General features: G+C 46.5%; 1 protein-coding gene across 2 annotated transcripts in view; it reads left to right on the forward strand.

Moving 5' to 3' along the window:
- The window catches only part of AP3B2 (adaptor related protein complex 3 subunit beta 2), a 102,902-nt gene that overhangs the window by 61,326 nt on the left and 19,962 nt on the right, over positions 1-21,614 (forward strand). For both annotated transcript variants that reach the window (XM_078786431.1, XM_068130216.2), the window contains 9 exons: positions 2,452-2,506; positions 3,294-3,365; positions 3,529-3,591; positions 5,592-5,724; positions 5,914-6,023; positions 11,942-12,118; positions 13,563-13,749; positions 17,376-17,494; positions 17,654-17,762. In XM_078786431.1, coding sequence (XP_078642557.1) covers positions 2,452-2,506; positions 3,294-3,365; positions 3,529-3,591; positions 5,592-5,724; positions 5,914-6,023; positions 11,942-12,118; positions 13,563-13,749; positions 17,376-17,494; positions 17,654-17,762 — 1,025 coding nt within the window. The remainder of the gene's footprint in view (positions 1-2,451; positions 2,507-3,293; positions 3,366-3,528; positions 3,592-5,591; positions 5,725-5,913; positions 6,024-11,941; positions 12,119-13,562; positions 13,750-17,375; positions 17,495-17,653; positions 17,763-21,614) is intronic.

The raw sequence follows: 21,614 nt of genomic DNA on the forward strand, positions 1-21,614 counted from the left end.
TCGCTTTTCGCGGATTTTCCAGGAACGTATCCCCCGCGAATAGTGGCGTCTGAGGGTATTACTGTGCTTGTGTTGCTAGTTATTTATTTAATATATGACGAGTAGGGGCTGCTCAGCGCTGACTGGCTGGTTTAGCATTTCCCAGTGGTGGTTTCAGCCATGAAAGAGTAACAAATACAACAACAACAACAACAGGCATTTTAAGGCCATTTTCCCTGCAAGAGCGGGGGTTAGCCTTGCGGTCCCCATGACAATCTTCTCCATTTTGCCCTATTTTCTGCATCTCCCCTTGTTAACCCCCTTGCCCGCATTTCTTCTTCCACCGTCTTTAGCCAAGTCTTTCTCGGTCTTCCCCGTCCTCTACTTCCTTCTACATTCATTTCCATCACTCTTCTCAACCAGTCACTTTCATCCTTCCTCAACACATGATCAAACCATCTCAACCTGTTCCTCTTCACAGCATCAATCACAGGCTCTATTCCCATCATCATTTCGCAATTCATCATTTGTCTTCCTCTCTCTCAACGATACTCCACACGTCCACCGAACCATTCGCATTTCCACCCTTTCCAGCCTTCGTTGCTGCTAGACGTTCATTACCCAGGTCTCGCTCCCATAAATCATAACACTTCTCACACATGCAGCATACACCTTTCCCTTCACCTTCACCGACACTCCCCTCCTCGTCAGCACGCCACTCAGTTCCCGAAACCTCTTCCTTGCACATGTCACTCTAGCAACCGTTGCCGAGTCTGATCCACCTTCTCCATTCAGCATTTCTCCTTGGTAACAAAATGTTTTCACACCTTCCAGCTTCACACCGTCTCCAAGATCCAACTCAACATTTCCTCCATCTGCAGCTCCCTCTGTGCACACCTTATACTTGAATGTAGCTGCCACACTGGTTAATGACCCTCTCAAACCACTACATTTTTGATGAACCCACTCAGCGCACATTGCACATTGAATGGAATTCACTCCGACACCCTTCCTGCACACAGCACACGGACACTTCCCAGTTCTTTCCACCTCACCACATGCTTTACCACTTGCCATCACCTTCGTTTTTCTGATATTCACCTTCAGGCCTTTTGTCTCCATACATTCCTTCCACTTGTTCATGTACTCCTTCAGTCCATCCATACTTTCTGCAATCCATACTTACCTACTTACATCCATACTTACAAGAGTAACAAATGCACGAAAAAAAATATGCAAACGACAGCAAACGACAATATTTCTAAGATGTAATTGTTTCAATGCACAAAATGTGCCAGAACCCCTTGGTAGTTTTTTTCCCCTTGTGGCACCTTCTTGGGTAGAGGGAGGAGGGGGAGAGTTGTACCCATGATCAGACCCTGGGTCCCCAGCACGTTTGCAAAATTAGTTGGAGATTGGCCGAGCCGGTTTTTTTTCTCCATTATTGGGAGGAAGGGGTGCATAGGGAAGGGGTTTGAGAGGGTCATTAACCAGTGTGGCAGCTACATTCAAGTGTAAGGTGTGCACAGACGGAGCTGCAGATGGAGGAAATGTTGAGTTGGATCTTGGAGACGGTGTGAAGCTGGAAGGTGTGAAAACATTTTTTTACCTCGGAGACATGCTGAATGGAGAAGGTGGATCAGACTCGGCAACGGTTGCTAGAGTGAGATATGCATGGAAGAAGTTTCGGGAACTGAGTGGCGTGCTGATGAGGAGGGGAGTGTCGTTGAAGCTGAAGGGAAAGGTGTATCTGCATGTGTGAGAAGTGTTATGATTATGGGAGTGAGACATGGGTAATGGACATAGAGCAGCAACGAAGGCTGGAAAGGGTGGAAATGTGAATGGTTCGGTGGATGTGTGGAGTATCGTTGAGAGAGAGGCAGACAAATGATGAATTGCGAAAGATAATGGGAATAGAGCCTGTGATGGATGCTGTGAAGAGAAACAGTTTGAGATGGTTTGGTCATGTGTTGAGGAAGGATGAAAGTGACTGGTTGAGAAGAGTGATGGAAATGAATGTAGAAGGAAGTAGAGGACGGGGAAGACCGAGAAAGACTTGGCTAAAGATGGTCGAAGAAGAAATGCGGGCAAGGGGGGTAACAGGGGGAGATGCAGAAAATAGGGCAAAATGGAGAAGATTGTCATGGGGGACCGCAAGGCTAACCTCAGCTCTTGCAGGGAAAATGGCCTTAAAATGCCTGTTGTTGTTGTTGTATTGGGGGGAAGGGGAGGGTGAGGGAAGGTGGTGGGTAGCTTAAAAACTTGCCCAAATTCTGAAGTTCTTTCACCCAAAATTTGGGACATTTAGGTGCTATGGTTTGGCCGTGAAAGGATAACGTGCAAACAAACACACAAACACTTGAAAATATTTATATAAGATTTAAACCTGCCTTTCGTAATGCCGATTGCTTCCCTGTGTTTTGGTGGTGTTGTTGTTGGTGTTGTTATTATTATTATTGTTTCTGTTTGCAGAGAAGTCCAATACGTTGTCCTGCACAACATTGCAACGATGTCTATAAAGAGACGGGTGAGTTTGAAATGTTGCGACGAGCATATTGCACCGGTATTAAGACAGTTTGAGTTGTGCAGATTTGGAGACGTAAATAAAAAAACACCATAAAAAGTGTCTCCAAAAATTGTTTGTTTGTTCTCAGTTACTCTGCCTTGTCCCCGCGTTCAATCGGTCTTCCCCAACTGTAGTATTCACGGTCTCTGCTAATTCCTGCTGCTGATCATACACCTCTCACTTGTGATCGGATTAATTGCCACGTCTTGTCATAGTTATACTCAATTGCTTCGTTGGTGGTCTATTATGTATTGGTCCAGTGCATTAGGCCATGGAGGTCGTGTGTTGTTGCTGTATGTAATTGTATGGCCTCCTGTTGATATTGTTGCAAGTCATGAAGAAGAACCACCTTTAGAGGCCATTTTTCCCCGCAGGGCAGGGGTTGGCCTTTTTCGGGCACCGTGGTCCCCTTTTTGAAGCAATGTTTTATGGCCGGATGCCCTTCGTGCCGCCAACCCTGTTAGTCGCCTCTTGCGACACACAGGGAATTACCAGTGAACTGGTACTCAATTTGCCAACCTCGGAAGGATGACAGGCTGAGTCAACCCCCCTGGCATTAATTCAGCAATCAACTGGGATTCAAACCCAGGATCCTAGGATCCCAAGCTGGCACCCTAACTGCTAAGCCAACACCAGGCTTTTTGTTGAAAGTCGTGAATACAGGATATTTTAAATCGAAGAAAAATTTGAACTTTAGCCTTTTAAAGATGTCTTCCTATAACCCTTTCTATTTGGCCTGTGCCCACAGGGGATGTTTGAACCTTACTTAAAGAGTTTTTACATCAGATCAACGGATCCAACTCTCATCAAAACACTCAAGGTGCGTAGCACGAGCTTTCCCTTATCCCACTTATCTTGTTAAAGCACCACTTGTCAAAAGATGCACGCCTGCTACTGTTTTAATGTGTTAGCGTTCTGCCTGGCAACATCTAGAGAATCGTTGAATCCATCGTTGCATAATGAGAGCTCTACTCCCACAACAGCTTGAAATCCTGACAAATCTGGGAAGTGAGACAAGCATGTCCACCATCCTGCGTGAGTTCCAGGTGAGGTCTTTGAGTATTTGATAACTGCTTTGTGTGTTCCTTCTCTACTAATGCAAAGTGGTACCCTTCATTTTATGGAGTTAAACACTTGAATCGTTGCTCTAAGCCCTTTCACCACTTTGATTAATTGTGGTCTCTCTCTGATGCAGGTCTTTCGTGATCCTAACTGTAATTCTGTATTCTTTCATGGAATGCCAGCCATCATTTTGAATGGTCTTTTTTACATGGAAATGGACAGGGAAACTGTTTGGATGTTAAATGTTTGGATTGTTTATTTCATTTTTGTTATCAGTGATATCATTTTTATCCAGGAAATATTTTACTATGGTGACGTGGATCCCATGTGCCAGTAATTAGTATATTTATATAACTAGTGAGATACCCGTGCTATGCACGGGTGGGAGGCCAGAAGCAAACAGACAATGCAGATACGGCGAATGCTAAAGCATGAAACCAATAAATTCCACATTCCTGTAGCACCTTCAGTCGCACGTCAGACATTGACAGCAAGTTCGTGAAGGACTTCCATGAAAAACGTACCCGTTCGCAAACAAACGGGTACGTTCACGTATAGAAACATCGATCGTGGGTCCGTGGCGAATCTGCATGTGGCGATCCGTGAAGTTCACGTTTAGAAAGTAGAAACCATCACGGCATGTCGTCATTCACTTGAACTCGATATCTCTTTTTTCATTCCGAACAACATAACTCCAATCACAAATTAATCACAAAATAAACTTGCAACAACATTGTTAATGTTTCCTTCATTGTAAAAACTACCAAGTCAACAGTTAAAAGGATTTTGAGCTGATAGGTGTTACGGCCTTGGCAAGATCAATGGAGACAGCGATCTGTTAGCTTATACAACAACAACAACAGGCATTTTAAGGCCATTTTCCCTGCAAGAGCGGGGGTTAGCCTTGCGGTCCCCATGACAATCTTCTCCATTTTGCCCTATTTTCTGCATCTCCCCTTGTTAACCCCCTTGCCCGCATTTCTTCTTTGACCATCTTTAGCCAAGTCTTTCTTGGTCTTCCCCATCCTCTACTTCCTTCTACCTTCATTTCCATCACTCTTCTCAACCAGCCACTTTCATCCTTCCTCAACACATGACCAAACCATCTCAAACTGTTTCTTTTCACAGCATCCATCACAGGCTCTATTCCCATCATCTTTTGCAAATCATCATTTGTCTTCCTCTCTCTCAACGATACTCCACACATCCACCGAACCATTCGCAGATCTGTTAGCTTATACACCGCCCAAATAGCTATGTGGAATTCTCTCATGTAGAGATTAAACTCACGCCGTTTGAACTTTGGCCGAGGTCATTATTTACTTTTAATGATGTTTATATATGAATCAAAAAGAAGATAATTGGTTTTGGGTCGTCCTTTCCGTATAACTCGTGGGATTGTGAGTTGGAGAGACGACCATGATGGCGGGGAGGGGGTTGGCATTCTCTCAAGCAGGAATTCAGCCCATGTCCTTATAAAAGGTCTTTGTCCAAGGTCACCGAGTCCGATTGGTGCAGCCGTTTGTGCGGTACCCGGGAAAATAACATTATACGCGAGTCCAAACCTGAAAATACTGGAAGCCAAAGCTGAAATTGGAAAAACAATATAACCTATTTTACTCCAGGGGATCCCAGGATTACCCACCCAAAATATCGTTGCGATCGGTTCAGCCGTTTTTGCGGTACCTTCGGACGGACGGACTGATGGACGGACGGACTGATGGACGGATGGACGGATGGACGGACGGACGGACATTTAGTGATTTATAGTAAGATTCTGAGATGGAGACTTCCTACAACTCCTTCACAGTTACTCTTCCTCTCCAACATTACTAACATGTTGTTTTTGACTTTTTTTTTTTTGTTTCTAAAAACTGCCACTTGTGTACAACGTCTTCCGTTAACATTACGCCATTGTATTAAAAATCAATAAGTGCAAATTGGCAGTTTTGACAATTTCAGCATCTGATCTTGTGTACCGCAGACGTATGTTCGCAGTCAAGATAAAACCTTTGTCGCTGCGACCATCCACGCCATTGGCCGCTGTGCCACAAACATCTCACAGATCACAGACACCTGCCTCACCGGCCTTGTGGGCCTGCTCTCGAATCGTGATGGTATTTGAAATCGTGATTGGGCGGAAGGTGTCAGATAGGCCGGGGTTTTTCATTTTTAAGAATTGTAGTCGATTTCTGTTTTGATTATTTCTTATTTTCAACTTCTCATCCATGAGCTTTGTTCTTTGTTTTTACTTTTTAAGTGTAACGTTCATCTTGGTCATTTTGTGTCTCGTTTTGTGGTTGTAGAGTGGGTCGTGGCCGAAAGTGTAGTGGTGATTCGCAAGCTGCTTCAGTTGGAGCCATCGAAGCACACGGATATTATCCGGCACATGGCAAAGTTGCTCGATGGAATTGCTGTAAGTGGAACATCAAAATAATAAATAAATCCAGCCTTTCCGATGTCTCTTACCTGGAGTCTTAAGCCGGAGTTATGCTTCTGCGAAGATGCACGTAAACGTCTCTGCATAGCTACGCAGAGAAGGGGTTTATGGGTAACTGTCACCCGCAGAGGCTCGCAGAGGGGTCGACGCGCACACCTCCATAATCTCAACAACACGTTGCGCGCAGCTGTGGTCATGTGCGTCAAACAAACGCTGATTGGTTGAGCAGGGCAGTATATCCGGTAGCATTGGGGGTTGGGTCCAGACCCAAAACTGAACTAAAACGAAGAACCAAAGCATTCAAACGGAGAATAGCAATGGAGCAGTTTGAGGAGCGACTCTCAGGTGAGGTTCACAAATACAAACATTTGTATGACACCTCATCAAAATATTATAAAAAAATAACCAGGCTACGATGACTTATTGGAGGGAGATCGGGAAAACATTAGACAACGATCCGGGAGTTTGCAACGACAAATGGAAGGCGATGCGAGACAAATTTGTGCGGCTGAAGAAGCGACTGAAGACAAAGAGTGGGGACTCTTGGCCCGGGGGCAGAAAGTACCGGACCACTATATTATGTTGGCTTGGCTCCATTGATTTGTTAAACACTGTGAAACTGAGACCAATTTCTTCAGTAAACTGATCCTCAAGCACAGCATAGCCAACTAAATTCTTCATTGAGGCATTCAATATCCTTCTCCTATCCATTTCTGTAGGCTACAGAAATTGATCCACAGAAGTTGATGCAACGAGCATATGTTTGTTTACACTTTTACCGAAGGTGGAAATGGGTTTCCGTTTCTGGGTTCTTCTTCGTTTTCTGTACATTCTTTAGTTTTAGTAAATGCGACACTGCCCCCTAGTGCATGCGTTAACTTTACGTGCAAGTATGCTGGCAAACACCCATGCGGACGTCTGCGGGCGACATCCGTGCATGTTCGCAGACTCGTAGATGCAAAAGCATAAATCCGGCTTTATTATCTTTCACTTTCGTTTTATCATCGGTAACTCTGGAGACTAAAAAGTTTTTGTTGATACTTTAACAACGATTTCTCATTCATCTGAGATTGTGTTCTCAAAATATTATGAGATTTTTTTTTTTAAAGAATTTTTTGTGTAGTTGTATCAAGTCAAAGAGCTGTTAAGGTTTTTCAGACAAAATAACAGGCCAAACGTTATACGAAAACACAAAGCAGAGATGCTGAGTGTGACAAACATCTTGAAAATTGACTTGCCAAAAACAAAATTCAAAATCCGTACTCCCGGAAGTGATGGGAGCCGGTGTGACAAGTTCTAATAAAATACACCATCAAAGTGGGGTATTTAACCGGTTCATAAGGACTGGCTCATTGCTAGTTGTAAAGAAATGTTAACCACATAAGTTATCATTCGTTACTTCGTTAGGGCTGGCAGGATGACATTGAGGTTCATAAGGACTGGCTCATTGCTAGTTGTAAAGAAATGTTAACCACATAAGTTATCATTCGTTACTTCGTTAGGGCTGGCAGGATGACTGAGGTACACACACTCACCTCTGAGGTGTCTAGCCTGGGTTTGAATCTTGGCCCAGCCTTAAACTGTCATCCCGGTGTTTCACAGGTCAGGCAAGGTATCGCTGTAACTGCAACGTCCCTCGGATGGACGTTAAACTCGGTGTCCCATCTTCCGGCTTTGGTTAGTGCATGTTAAAGATCCCACGGGGACCTTCACGAAGAGTAGGCAAGTTTTATTTTTTTATTTTTTTATTTTTATTTTTTGTATACAAGATCGAGGCTCGTGAAAGAGCTAACATTAATCACACAAAAAGACAAACCGACACACAAAACAAAAAAAACAAGGGGAGCGGCAGACAAGATGGGGAGAGAGGGGGAAGGACACAAAAGAGAGGGGGAAGAGGGGGAAGGACACAAACACAACATTTGAGAGCAGGGACATCGGGAGGACTTGGGGGGAGGTGGGAGAGGATTAAAACATATGAACACTGCAAGGACTCTGGGGTGAATTACCGGGGGTAGAAAAGATCAAGGTTTTCGATGGGGGACGATAAGAGATGGTGGTGAACAGCTGTTTTAAAGACCTGGAGGGAGGAGTGGGATTGAAGGGAGTGGGGGAGTTTGTTCCAGAGGCGGGAGAAAAGGGGAATGAAAGAGTGAAGGTGAGCAGAGAGCCTAGACTTTGGCAGTTTAACCATAAGAGGGTTGCAGGCAGATCTTGTGCGACCTGAAGGAATATTGGGGGGACAGAGCACAGAGAGAGCTGGGGGAGCAAGGCCGGAGAGGAGTCGGTAGAAGACAGAAAGACCACCAACCTGCCTGCGGTGAGTGAGTGAAAGGCCCTCGGCGTTGACTACATCGCAGGAGATTCCAATGATTCTGAAAGCTTTGGCCTCAACAGCGTGAAGCCGAGCAAGGTGTGAGGCAGGAGCACCAGCCCAGAGGGGGGAACAGTATTCCATTGAGCTGCGGATGAAAGCCTTGTATGTGGTGAGGAGCTCAGGTGTGCCAAGGAAGGACTTCGCACGACGGAGGATGCCCAGTCGGCGACTGGCTTTGGAGGCCAGCTTGGAAATGTGGTTTTCCCAAGAAAGATCATGGCAGATAGTGAGACCCAAAAGCTTGAGCGACAGAACTTCTTGGAGAGGATTGTTGAGAAAGTAGATGGGAGTGTTGTCCAGTCGGTCCTTTCGGAGAGACATTGTAAGAGTGTGAGATTTGTCAGGATTGAAAGACATGTTCCACTTGTTTGACCAGTCTGTGATTTTGTCCAGGTCTGCAGAGAGTGAGGAGGCTGCAGACTGCCGATCTGAGGGATGAGGAATGGAGCGACAGAGAGTAGAGTCGTCAGCAAAGAGATAGAGAGGATTTTCAAGAGAGTCAGAGAGATCATTGATGAAGACCAGAAAAAGCACAGGGCCCAGAACACTACCTTGGGGAACTCCAGCCTGAACAGGAAGAGGAGATGAGAGAAACCCATTCAGGGCCACACGTTGACTACGACCAGAGAGGAAGTCCGCCAGCCATGCATGGAGATTTCCATGGATACCAAAGGAGGAGAGTTTGGAGAGCAGAGCAGGGTGCCAGACCGTATCGAAGGCACGTGAAATGTCAAGGGAGACAGCTCTAATTTCCTGTTTGGCGTTGAGGACCTCCATCCATTGTTGAGAAAGCAGAAGCAGCATGTCCAGAGTAGAGTGACCAGGTCTGAAACCAAATTGATGATCAGAGATCAAGCCATTGGAGAAGAGGAAAGATTTAATATCTGAAGCAATGATGGATTCCATGACTTTGCTGATAATTGGGAGAAGGCTGATTGGTCTGTAGTTGCTGGGATCTGTTTTTGCACCTTTTTTGTGCAAAGCGGTGATGTTGGCTGATTTCCAAGCAGATGGCAGATGACCTTGAGCAAAAGAGAGGGTGAAGAGAACAGAAAGAGGGAGTGAAAGAGCAGAAGAACATGATTTTAGGACCCGTGGGCTGATGCCGTCAGGACCAGTTGCAGAATCAGAATCAGAGTCGAGGGTTGACAGAAACTTTTCCACCTTGTCAGGAGGAAAGGACACAGAGTCCAGGAGCAGCTGGGTACGACTGGGTACGGTGGGTACAGAGAGGGATGGGTTTGGGACACAAGATTTAGAGGCAAACACAGAGTTGAGGCATTCAGCTTTTTCACGTGCGGAGTCAGCCGTTAAGCCGTTTGAGGTGAGGGAGGGGATGGAGGGGGAACAAACACCAGAAACAGATTTGACCAGACGCCACCAGGATTTGGAAGAGGGAGACAGATAAGAGAGTTCGGTCTTGAGAATGGTGAGATATTGTTTCCTGGCTCTCCTGAGGGTGGACACACACTTGTTTCGGGCTTTGTGAAAGGAAATGAGATTTCCTTCCGTTGGATTTGCTTTCCAGGAGACGAAAGCAAGTTGTTTCAGGGCAACAGCCTCACCACAAGATTCCGTGTACCATGGACGGGAGGAAGGGTATGACAACTGAAGACGAGATGGTATAAATCTGTGCATGAGAGAGAGCAATTTACTTTGAAAGAATTCCCAGGATGAGTTGATGTCAGAGGCGGTAGAGATGGGAGACCAGTCCAGATGATTGATGGCTGCTTGAAGACCGTGCCAGTTGGCCTGAGTGAAATGCCAGACTCGTCGACGCTGAGGAGGCTCTCTGAGAATGGTCAGAGAGATGTCCACTTTGACAAGCACATGATCAGATGAGCCGATTGGAGCAGAAGAAGAGCAGCAGACATTTTCAGGGAAGTTTGTCATAACCAAATCCAGAAGAGAAGATGCTCCGTTGACTGAGATCCGGGTCGGGAAATTGACAGATTGTGTCAGTCCCAGTGAGTCGCAGAAGTCCTTTGCTGAAGAGCCATGGCTGGTGAGAGAGGTACCCACACCCAGCCAACTGGCATGGTGACAATTGAAATCACCACATATGAGGAAGAGAGAGTTGGGATGGGTAGATAGAAGTTGGTCCATATTATCAGACAGTGAGATGTAGATGGAGTCATCGCTGATTGGTGGACGGTACAACACACATATGAACAAAAGGTGGGAGCGAAGGGGAAGCCGTAGCCAAAGGTATTCCTGGGGGTGAGGTGGAGAGAGGGCAGTGGAGGGCGAGTGAGGAAGAGAGTTTTTTATAAAGATAGCAACCCCACCTCCAGGACGAGGCTCAGGTCTATCATACCGGAGGAGGGAGTAACCTGGGAGAGATACCAAGGCATCAGAGACATCATGAAGGAGGAAAGTTTCTGTTAAGCAGATCACATCTGGTTTGTCAGAAGCAACCTGTATGGAGAGGTCAGTCAAGTTTGAGCGAAGGCCCCGGATGTTTGAGGTCCATACCGTTAATGAAGAGGAAGGGGGAGCATCGGGTCCAGAACAGGGGGGGGGGGGGGAGGCGTAGGGTAAGATGTGGAAGAGGAGGAAGAGGTAGGGAGAGCTGTTGAAGGTGTGTCAGAGATTTCAGAATAGCTTGGAGAAAGGGAAGAATGGGGCGGACAAAAGGTTTGATGGAGATTGGGTGAGGCACAGTGAGGTGTTATTTGAGGAGGGGGAAGAGCAAGGCAGAAGGTTTGGGGAGATGAAGGTGAAAGTTGGAAGGAGGAAGAAGCAGGGAGGATGCTTTGAGGAGGAGGGGTGAGAGGGGAGTCTAGGAGGGGAGGAGCGAGAGAGAGTCTCGGAGGGGAGGGGTGTGGGAGGAGTTTAGGAGGGAGGGGAGGGAAGGGGCAAGGGGGGAGATTTGAAAGGGATGGGTGATGGGGAGGATTTAGAGGGGAGGGGTGAGATTGGATTTTGAAAAGTGTACGATTCATGGGAAACGAACATTTTTTGCAAAATGAGTTTGAGACCTTCGAGTCAAAAATACGTTTGAGGACACGAGGAGGGATGGAGTTCTGGATAGTTTAGGGAATGTAGAAAGGAGGAACTGTAAGAGATGGTATTATATATATTTTTTGGAATGAATAGATTTGGTGAGCAAGACGAAAGCATCCTTTTGTAGGAAAAGAAGAAAAGGGTGTTATAATATATGAGAGAAAATAGTTGTTCAGGGGAGAGATTATACATTTCTTACCGCGTGATCGCGAACGAAGAACGAACGAACAAAAAGAACAACAAATAAACGAATAAGACCTGGAATAAGTTATCACTGGTACTCTGCACAAATTCCAAATTCCTGCCCTAACCGACAGAGGGCACTGCATCAGTGGCACAGCCGTGCTTGCAGAAATGATGCAACCAGCAGCCACAGGCTACATACAAAATAAAATAACTACTATGTTGATCGTCATACGTCATACAGTTTGATGCAGCTGAAAGGTTATTGGATCAGTTTTATGCTCTTTGCTTCCCACTCCCTATCTTCACTAATTCCTCACCTGGCCAGGTCCCCATGGCCAGAGCAAGCATTCTTTGGTTGATCGGGGAGTATTCTGAGCACGTACCCAAGTTGGCTCCTGATGTGCTCCGCAAGGCGGCACGAAGCTTCATCTCTGAGGAGGACATCGTCAAGCTGCAGATCCTCAACCTTGCCGCAAAGCTCTACCTCACCAATTCGCGGCAGGTATGAATGCTCTTCTTCATACCTGTCCTACTTTTTCCACTCTTTCCCACTGATGAGGGCCTTTCCCATTCTCACTCCACCCACACCTCCCGATAAAGAATTGGCTTGGCCTGTCTGGCTTTCTCAACTGAAGCGATTGCTCATGATTTAGGGAACCCAGATTCAAACCCCAGACACTGTTATTATATTGTTACGGACACGACTTAGATGTTGCTTGACCGAGCGGAATGGCCGCCGTGTTCGCACAAGTTACCCGATTACACTCGAACGTTGGCCGAATCGCGCTATGCTAAATCAATGAAGGAAAGGACACAACGGCTGGGTTAAATGACACGACACCAGGGGTACAGTTCTCAAGACCTCCGGAGGAGGATATAATATTTGTTATGCAGAACGATTAGATTACACGGCACAGAGGTAAAGCATAGAAAGATGGGCACTTAGACACGGTCTTATCTTAGCCCCGACAGACCACAGACAAACGGGACAAGACTGACTCACACAGGGATTGATGGCAAGGAAGGGCAGGCAGTCGATAGCTCAAGGTGCACCTTGAGCTCAGGGGCAGAATCGACCCGGTCCGGTCTAGAGATGCGGGGAGGTATCGTCGCGCTGGAGGTGGCGTCCTTTTCTCTCCAAGCTGAGGCGCATCTGACGTCACCTCCGTCTTCCTGCGCATGTCCAGCGGGGAGTGACACGCCCTCGGCTCGTTAGCTCCGCCCCAGATGGAATCGGTCCGCCGCTTCTTATTGGGTGCGGGGGGTTACCAGGCTCCGCCCTTGACGAGGAGCTGACAGTGAGCCCCTGCATGGTAACCCCGTCGGAGCACATGGTCAATGGCGGCTAACCAAGCCGGAGTGAGGACGCACACTCCCCGCGCCGCCGCCGCTGTTGTTGTAGTTGTTGTTGTGGTTGTATGAGGAAGAGATGCGGGGAGGTATTGGGAGGTCCTAAACTTACTAATGGTGCCATACAATCACATTCTGGTGCAACGAAGAGTCAGAATTAATGGAAACGAGTCCTTAACTGACATAGACTAAGAATAACTAGCAAGATGTCCGAAAGTTGTCTACGTGAGATGCGGTGGACCTGGGCACGACATTTAATGGGGGAAAAAGGGGAAGGTCGGGCCTACAGAGTGTTGTTTACAGACAATGGGACTAGGGAATGGGGGATTGGGGATAGTTGGGGAGTATTGGGGAAATAGGGGAATATTTACAAGCGGATATGGATGGAGGCCAAATCCCATATCCGCAACAATATGTATTTGTCCATCGTTTACATGTATCTTTTTAATTTGTGTAAAAGTGTACTGATGTATACTAATATAAAAACGGTTCTGACACGTCACAATTTCCTCCTTTACTCCTCATGAAAAGTGCAAGTCTGTGAGTTCAGAAACTCTGGCACATATTGAGGACGTGCTGTTTCGTACTGCCGACAGACCAAGCTGCTAATGCTGTACGTCCTGAACCTGTCAAAGTATGACCAGAACTACGACATCAGGGATCGGGCGCGGTTTGTAAGGCAGCTTGTGGTTCCAGGCGAGCACTCGAACACCTTGTCAAAGTACGCAAAGAAAATCTTCCTCGCCCACAAGCCAGCACCTATCCCTGAATCTCAATTCAAAGGTCAGTCTCTTATTTTTGCAAAATAAATAAATAAATCACATTCTCCCTCCAAGGTGACCCCAAACTTGTTATACCATATCAACACCTTTGGGTGTTGGTTTGGGGTTGTAGTCTGTATAACTCGGAAGGGGTTCTAACCACTGACCTCCCAGACTCAGAGTGGACACTAACCATTATTAAGCCACCAAGCCTGGTAAGTGTTGTACATACAGACTAATACACGAGACATCTGTGTGTGGCAGGTTCACTATGAGCCTTAGATACTGTCTTGGTGAATGTCCAGATCCGAATACTGGAACTTTTCAAGTGATTCTTCACCATCATGAAGTAGGGCCAAAAACGATATATAGCACGATATCTCAAACAGTTATGGACGAATTTGGATGAAACTTGGTCAACAGGTTGGGTGTGTGACAAGAACAAACCAATTAGATTTTGGTTCAGGTACGGATGCAGATCCCGATCCCGTCCATCAATGGGATACTAAAACATAAACTGTTCAGCCTGGTGGTATGTGCTCGAGTTTATGATGAAATGTCACAACATCTGAACTCTCTTCCTGCCATTTCCCTTCCTATTGTTACGTTTGTGGGGGTAGGTGATGACATACCATAGTGGAGATATAACCGTGTCGGGTAGCATGGACCACATGTGAGTAGGATGCCAATCTCGATGTATTTAAGGTGGAAAACTGAGCTTAAGATCGTTTGTGTTCTTCACATGAGGGGGAGTGGGGGGTGTGGGGGTTGGGGTGAAGACATGCTAATTAGCTCTAGGGTTTAAGATTAATCTCCTCAGTATGTGATTGCCTCCTGTTGTTTTTTTCCCCTATTTTTTTTATAACTACCAGGCCGGCCATAAAACTCACGTCTTTTACAATAACAACTAAGGTCCATTAAACCACAGCTACTGGCATAAATACCGGCAGAAGCCCGAACATTTTGGATCGGGCTAAACCCCGCCCCGCCCCACCCAACACTGCTGACAGGACCCGAACATTTGCCCGTCGACAATTAAACCCCACCTCTAAAGGTTTGTAACTGACAGGCCATGCCCCGAGCTTTGTGATTGATTGTGGAGATGTGGGATGATCCGATGGAGCTTGGCGATTGGTCAGGGTGACGTCACCGAAAGACTTCGAGAACGGAGGAGGAAGAATCTCTCTCTTATGCTGGAGATTGGACTGGGCGGTCGCTTTTGTCTTGGTCTTTCGGGTGGCTGGCTCTTATGGCTCGGTGCTGAGAGAGAGCGGTTTGGATAACGTTTATCTGAAGGAAGAAGAATCGCTCTCTCTCTCTCTCTCTTTCTCTCTCGGGCAGAGCTTTGTTCTCGGTCGGTCGCTTTTGTGCTGGTGGTTCCTGGCGAGTGTGCGAGTGTGAGGAGAACTTTGTGGAGCTCGTGTGGACTTTTGTGATCGTGAGGATGAGGTGTTGGTGGCGGTTTGTGGGTCCACGTTGTGCTTCCCCGGATGACAGAGGGACCCGAGGGAGGACTGCCCTCAAAAAGGGGCTCACGTTCATGGCGCCGGCGAGCGACCATCTTGTGCGCTTCCCGCCGGTGCGACTTCGAGCTTCGACAACCAGCAAGCTCCTAAAAGCCTCGTTGAGCAAGCTGAGTGCCGGCCGGCTTAAAACGAAACAATTTATTTTTATTTAATCTTTCCCCTTGTCTGTATTTGTGTCTGATGGAGACGTGTCAAGTTAGGATATTAGTTTTTATCTCACCATTCATTTTTGGTTCTTTGATTTACTTCATTAAATTCCTTACTGTGCATTTTCTCTGTTGTGTCTTGTTTGCATGGTGTCTGGTCCGAGAATAACCCGTGTGGCGGCCGTCGATGGTAAGCTCTTTGTTTTCGTCCCGCGCGTGCCAAAAAGTCCCGCCATTATTCGGAGTTCGCCTCGGCAGTAAGGTTGATCGACTATCCGTCATCCTGCATTATTAATCACTGGTGACAGGACACTATGAGTAAAACTATGGAGCGGACATTTTATTGACAGAGCTTTGGGGCATTGCCGACAAGTTTGAAAACGTTTAGAGATGAGAAGCAATCCTGGACATGTCGCCACTCTGTCGCAGGATACTCAATTTTAATGTGGCAGGAATTTATAATTTCCGTCCCGATAACTTGCATCCTTTTTTGTGAAAGACATCTTGGGATGTTGAAGGTTCACCAATGCTTGCTGTGCTGGAAGACTGATCCTCTGGGTTAATGTGCTTCTGACGGATAGCACCACATATTGATGTGTCACCCCAATTCCCCCTGCATAGAACACGCAAGGATGTAGTCAGGTTCACTATGTTAACAAATATAATTTCGTTCAAAATTTTGGGAGATTAGCAAACCTGTACATTTTTGGAATCAGAGCATGGAGAATCCGAAAATCAATGTTGGCATTTGCACAGACACCTGCATGGCCGCCATTTTGGATTTTCAGAATGGCCGCCATAAAATACATATTTTGCGCTATCTCGGCTTCTAGTCAACCTAGAAACTTAATTAAATATGCTAATCCTATGTTTTCTGGGTTAAGGAATCCAATAAAGGCCTCAAAATAGTGCTCAGGATTATAGAAAAGCAACAAACAAAGGTAATTGAAAACCATTGTCTTTATATTTGTGATATAACTGTATTACATAATACATGATATTGCAAGTCCTTTGAAGTTATATGTATGGGTTTATAAAGCAAGAAAGCAGCCTTGTTAGTATCAGATTGAACTATAAGTCCTATACACAGGATCTACTAGGTCTATACCGTTCAGGAATATGCTTTTACAGATCTTCATCACTGTCCTGAGGGTCATTTTCGCAAAGGTGTCTACGCAAATGTCAACATTAATTTCTGGATTCCTCATGCTCTGAATATTCCAGAAATGTATAGTTTTGCTAATCTACCAAAATTTTGAACGAAAAAACATAGTGAACCTGACTAATGGCAGTTTATATCAGGCTTGGAATTCAAATCCAGACCAGATTTGAAAAAAATCGTACCATGAATTGGAAAACAAACCTGTAGTTTTACACGATAGTACTTTGTCTCTGAATTTGTCCCGATTGCACATGCAGAGAGGAGTGACATAAAAAATTTTTTATTGCTCTGTCTGCCTGTCTGGCAGCAAAACAAAATTGAAAATCATTCCAAACAGGAAACGTCCTATTTTTAAGGACATTATAAAGAACACTAACAACAGACGTGAATAACTAATGGAACGTGTTGGATGGGGAAGTGTAAACGACATTGCATCAACGGCGGTAAAAAAAAACCCGGAATTAATTAATTTATGTACTTAATCCGAAAGGGGGAGAAAAAGGGGAAACACCTCGCTAATGCCACACGATGCATATTGACCTGGTCAACCCCCACGACACAAAGAGAAAGGACTATTCTGGACATGTACTAAAGAAGTAGGTAACTGGAGAACCTGTATGTTGTATGCGTTTCCAAGGAGAAGGGGTGAAGACTTTGCAGAATCGTCACAATATTTAAGGTTATAAGATCCATTCATGATTGTTCATGTAAGCTGTAGAATCACATTTTGATGATGACACTTTTGGGTGGACATCCTTGTTCCTGACTTGTAGAGATTGCTGGTTGTGTGCATGCATGTCTATCTGTTAAATAGATCGTGACCAATACCAGCTGGGTTCACTCTCTCATCTTCTGAACATGAAGGTTCCAGGCTACCAGGAGCTTCCCGATTGGCCAGAACAGGCACCTGACCCATCTGTCCGGAATGTTGAGGTGATGGGGAGGGGGGTGGGGGGGGATAAACACAGAGGGATTATTGTTCACATGTTAAAGTGGTCATGTGTTTTGTGCACAATAATAGCCGTATGTGCTGTTTAAGTGTAATAAAAATTCTGTTGCCTGCATGTATGTGTTTAACTTGGGCTGTGGCAGGTACCTGAGTGGATCAAGCCTGCAGGGAAGGAGAAGAAAAAAGACCGTAAGGATAAATCGTTTTATTCAGAGACCGATGGCTCTGAAGTTACGGAATCTGCAGACAGCAGTGAGTGATTGTGCACTTTGGTGACTTGACTGCGTGGTTGCTCCTTGTGTGGCAGGTTTTCCTTTCCTTTCATCATAGGACTGACAGAAGTAAGAAGCTAAGTTAATCCGATAGTCTTAAGTGATGAAGACGTAGACCACATCACATAACGCTTTGCTTCGCTTTATTATTTTTATTATTATTATTATTTTTAAAACAAGGACTAAACTAATCATGGAGCTGACACTCACACACATGGACATACTGAAGAAAAGGCCATAGATTGAAGCACTTATTTCGAAGGGAGGGGGGGGGGGGGAGAGGTGGGATGGGATAATATTAGGCTTAAAGGAGGGAGGGGATGGGATGAGTATTTTTTTACATATAATGCACACACACATATGTACACGCACATATGCACACGCACGCACACACACACACATCACCCACACATGTATATACACATACACACGCATATATATATATATACACACACACACACACACACACACACACACACACACACACACACACACACACACACACACACACACACACACACACATATATATATATTGTCGCGACTCCGGCTGTTAAAGGCTTCCAGCACGGAATACTGACGTTAATGTCCGGGCTTCAAGTAGTCCACGGGGTGGACAAAGAGAACTCAATAAACACAACTGTGTTTTAACCGGCCTCTAGGGGTAGGCACGATGATTTATTGGCTCGATTTCAAAAACAATGGATGGTAACAGAGTGGACTACACAGCACAAAGCCTGCAGGAACTGTCGGCACCAGAAGCTCCAAACACGACACAGGCCATATGACTCACAGTTCCAATCTACGATATCCGGGAATCACTCGTCTCTTCCGGAGTTACTCACTCTTAAAATACAGAACTATAAACGATCAGCACAACTCGGCTGTCGTGAGGCTTAAAAAATCCCCTTTTTGCTATTTTCCACTCGACGCCTTCGAGCCACGTCCGTCGCACAAGATGGCGGCCCGCTCTCCCACCGTCCACCAATCGCGTGCCGAATCGCCACCCAATCGCGTGAGGCTGAAAGGAGGTCACGTGACGTGGTGGGCGGGGCACTAATTTGGTGAGAACAAGGTTGTTTCTCACAGTCCTCCCCACCTAAGTAAAAAACCCGTCGGATAGACGGCGTTTTGAAACCAGTATTTGTAGTAGGTGCAAATCACATGGCAATATGATGGCGGTAATCGTTAACAGGCTTATACAATGAACAAGGTTTATCCACAACACAATATTAAACACAATACACCACATTAATATCTACCCCACAAGAGTTACACTTCACACAAAGCACAATAGAGAGACAAGGGGGCCAAACTCAAGTTGGGGAAAGCGTTTACAGGAGGGAAAACGGACCGAGGAGCAAGTCTCGCGACATGGCGGGCCATATGAACTGATTCTTGACCTTGGCTAAGGTCTTGGCAGCTCCGACATGACCCGAGGAAATATTGTCATGGGCCAATTGCATGACTGACTGACGATGCCTCCCCGGTACGACAACTCGGTGTCGAACCTTCCACGTCTGGGTGGAGGGCAAGGGGATACCGGCCAGGAACCTGGTTAATGCCCCGAAGGATGATATACTCGCCGGTATAACGCATCTGAGAGGCCGGAACTACCCCCGCCCGGAGAACACACAGTGTCGCCCCAGTATCCCGAAGGTATTGGGCCTCAAACTTCAGCACCGAATCAGGGCCACCCACTAAGGCTGTCCCTGAATAATCCTGATACAGAGGATGAATGGAATTAGCCTCGGTGGCAGTGACCTCTGTCACCGATGCCACCGTCGTGTGCGAGGGCCCAGTTGATGACCTCCACTGACCTCCCTCCGATTTAACAGCAGGGTTGCCTCGGTAGGCCGGACTAGCTGGGTTAGAGAAGCAGCGGTCTCCACCGTGCCCCACGCGTTTGCAGAAATCGCACCAGGGCCGTGCCCTGGCCTGCAGCTCGCGACCGCCACCAGTGGAGGGCATCGGAGAACCCTTCCCCTCGATCCAGCCGCCGGGCAGACGGGGGGCGGTCTCGATCGCAGAATCCTCCGTCTTACGACGCGACTGCGTGACTTGCAACATTTTGCACGCCAAAACATGTTTATCAATAAGGTTGACGCAGTCTGACAAGGAAACAGTGTCTTTGTCGACAAGAAACAACGCTAAGTCAGGCGGAAGCTGTTGATCGATACGGTAACGCACCAGGAGTTCCGCAACCGCTTGAGGTAACTCAATCTTGCTCCCCTTGAACCATCTCTGCAGCTGTTCCAACAAGACCCGCGAATGTTCCTCATAGGTTTGACTGGACTGACGAGTCCAACTGAAAAAATTACGCCTATAAATACACGCGGACACCGCATAGGCGTTCAAAATCTCGGCCTTCAATTTCCTGTATTTGTTTGCGTCCTCGGTTGCCATCCTCGCATATACCTCCCTCGCCTTCTCAGATAGATGGCTAACAAGATGGCCGACCCACAAGCTCTCATCAATGCCACCGGAAGCCAACAACTTCTCCGCCATCTCCAGATACGCTTCTGGCTTCGTGTCTCCCGTCCAGTCCGGCAAACGAACATGAACAGTTTCCGGGACGCTTGCAGCAGACACCTCTGCCCGCAGTCGTTCAGTCAACATTCGCAACTCATGCTCTCTGACGCGTTCAGCTTCTGCTGCCGCATGCTCTCTCTCTGCTGCCGCCTGCTCTCGGTCTTCTCGCTTAATACGCTCTGCCTCTGCCCTGTCATTCTCCCTGTTATACATGTCGAGTTGTTGAACCGGAGTCAGCCCGGTCCAGAAGGTCGAACGCATGCATTTAGTCATGATGGGATCGCTTCCTAACATATCGGGTTTAGTGACCGGGTCAAGGCTGATTGCGTCGCTCACATCGCCACCCACGTGACTGTCAACATGATCAGGTTGAACTCTCACTTCTCTGGTCGACATAGCTTGGCTACGAGTTATCATAAGACAAGGCACAAAACATTGAGTCTAAAAGGAGGCTGGATCGAAATATTTCAGCAATATCTTTCACCACATGGGACGGCAATTCACCCAGGGGAGGCAAACAATATTGGGGTGGTACACGTAATTCAAACACAACGCTCTGTTGGGGAAATACGACACGAACTACACAATATCACCAACGCACATCAAATTGCCAATGAGAAAAATGCAACGTACAAATAACTCACGTTTTTTTTTTTTTGTTGTTTTTTAATGTCGGTTTGTTTGGAGGGATCCGGAAACTATTCACTTATCCGGTAGTGAAGTACCACACAAGATAGCGTCCTATGGTGAGAAAGTTCCTCCAAGATGGCGTCTGCTGGTGAGAAGGTTCCTCCAAGATGGCGTCTGCTGGTGAGAAGGTTCCTCCAAGATGGCGTCTGCTGGTGAGAAGGTTCCTCCAAGATGGCGTCTGCTGGTGAGAAGGTTCCTCCAAGATGGCGTCTGTTGGTGAGAAGGTTCCTCCAAGATGGCGTCTGCTGGTGAGAAGGTTCCTCCAAGATGGCGTCTGCTGGTGAGAAAGTTCCTCCAAGATGGCGTCTGCTGGTGAGGAAACGATGAGCAGATGCAGGAAGATGTCGTCCACTGCAGAATTCCCGTCTCAGTTCGAATGTCTCTTACTTGAATAATCCTTGGACGAGCAACCCATTTGTCGCGACTCCGGCTGTTAAAGGCTTCCAGCACGGAATACTGACGTTAATGTCCGGGCTTCAAGTAGTCCACGGGGTGGACAAAGAGAACTCGATAAACACAACTGTGTTTTAACCGGCCTCTAGGGGTAGGCACGATGATTTATTGGCTCGATTTCAAAAACAATGGATGGTAACAGAGTGGACTACACAGCA

Source organism: Myxine glutinosa, chromosome 11, assembly GCF_964187855.1.
Source record: "Myxine glutinosa chromosome 11, kmMyxGlut1.1, whole genome shotgun sequence".
Classification (NCBI taxonomy): Eukaryota; Metazoa; Chordata; class Myxini; order Myxiniformes; family Myxinidae; genus Myxine; species Myxine glutinosa.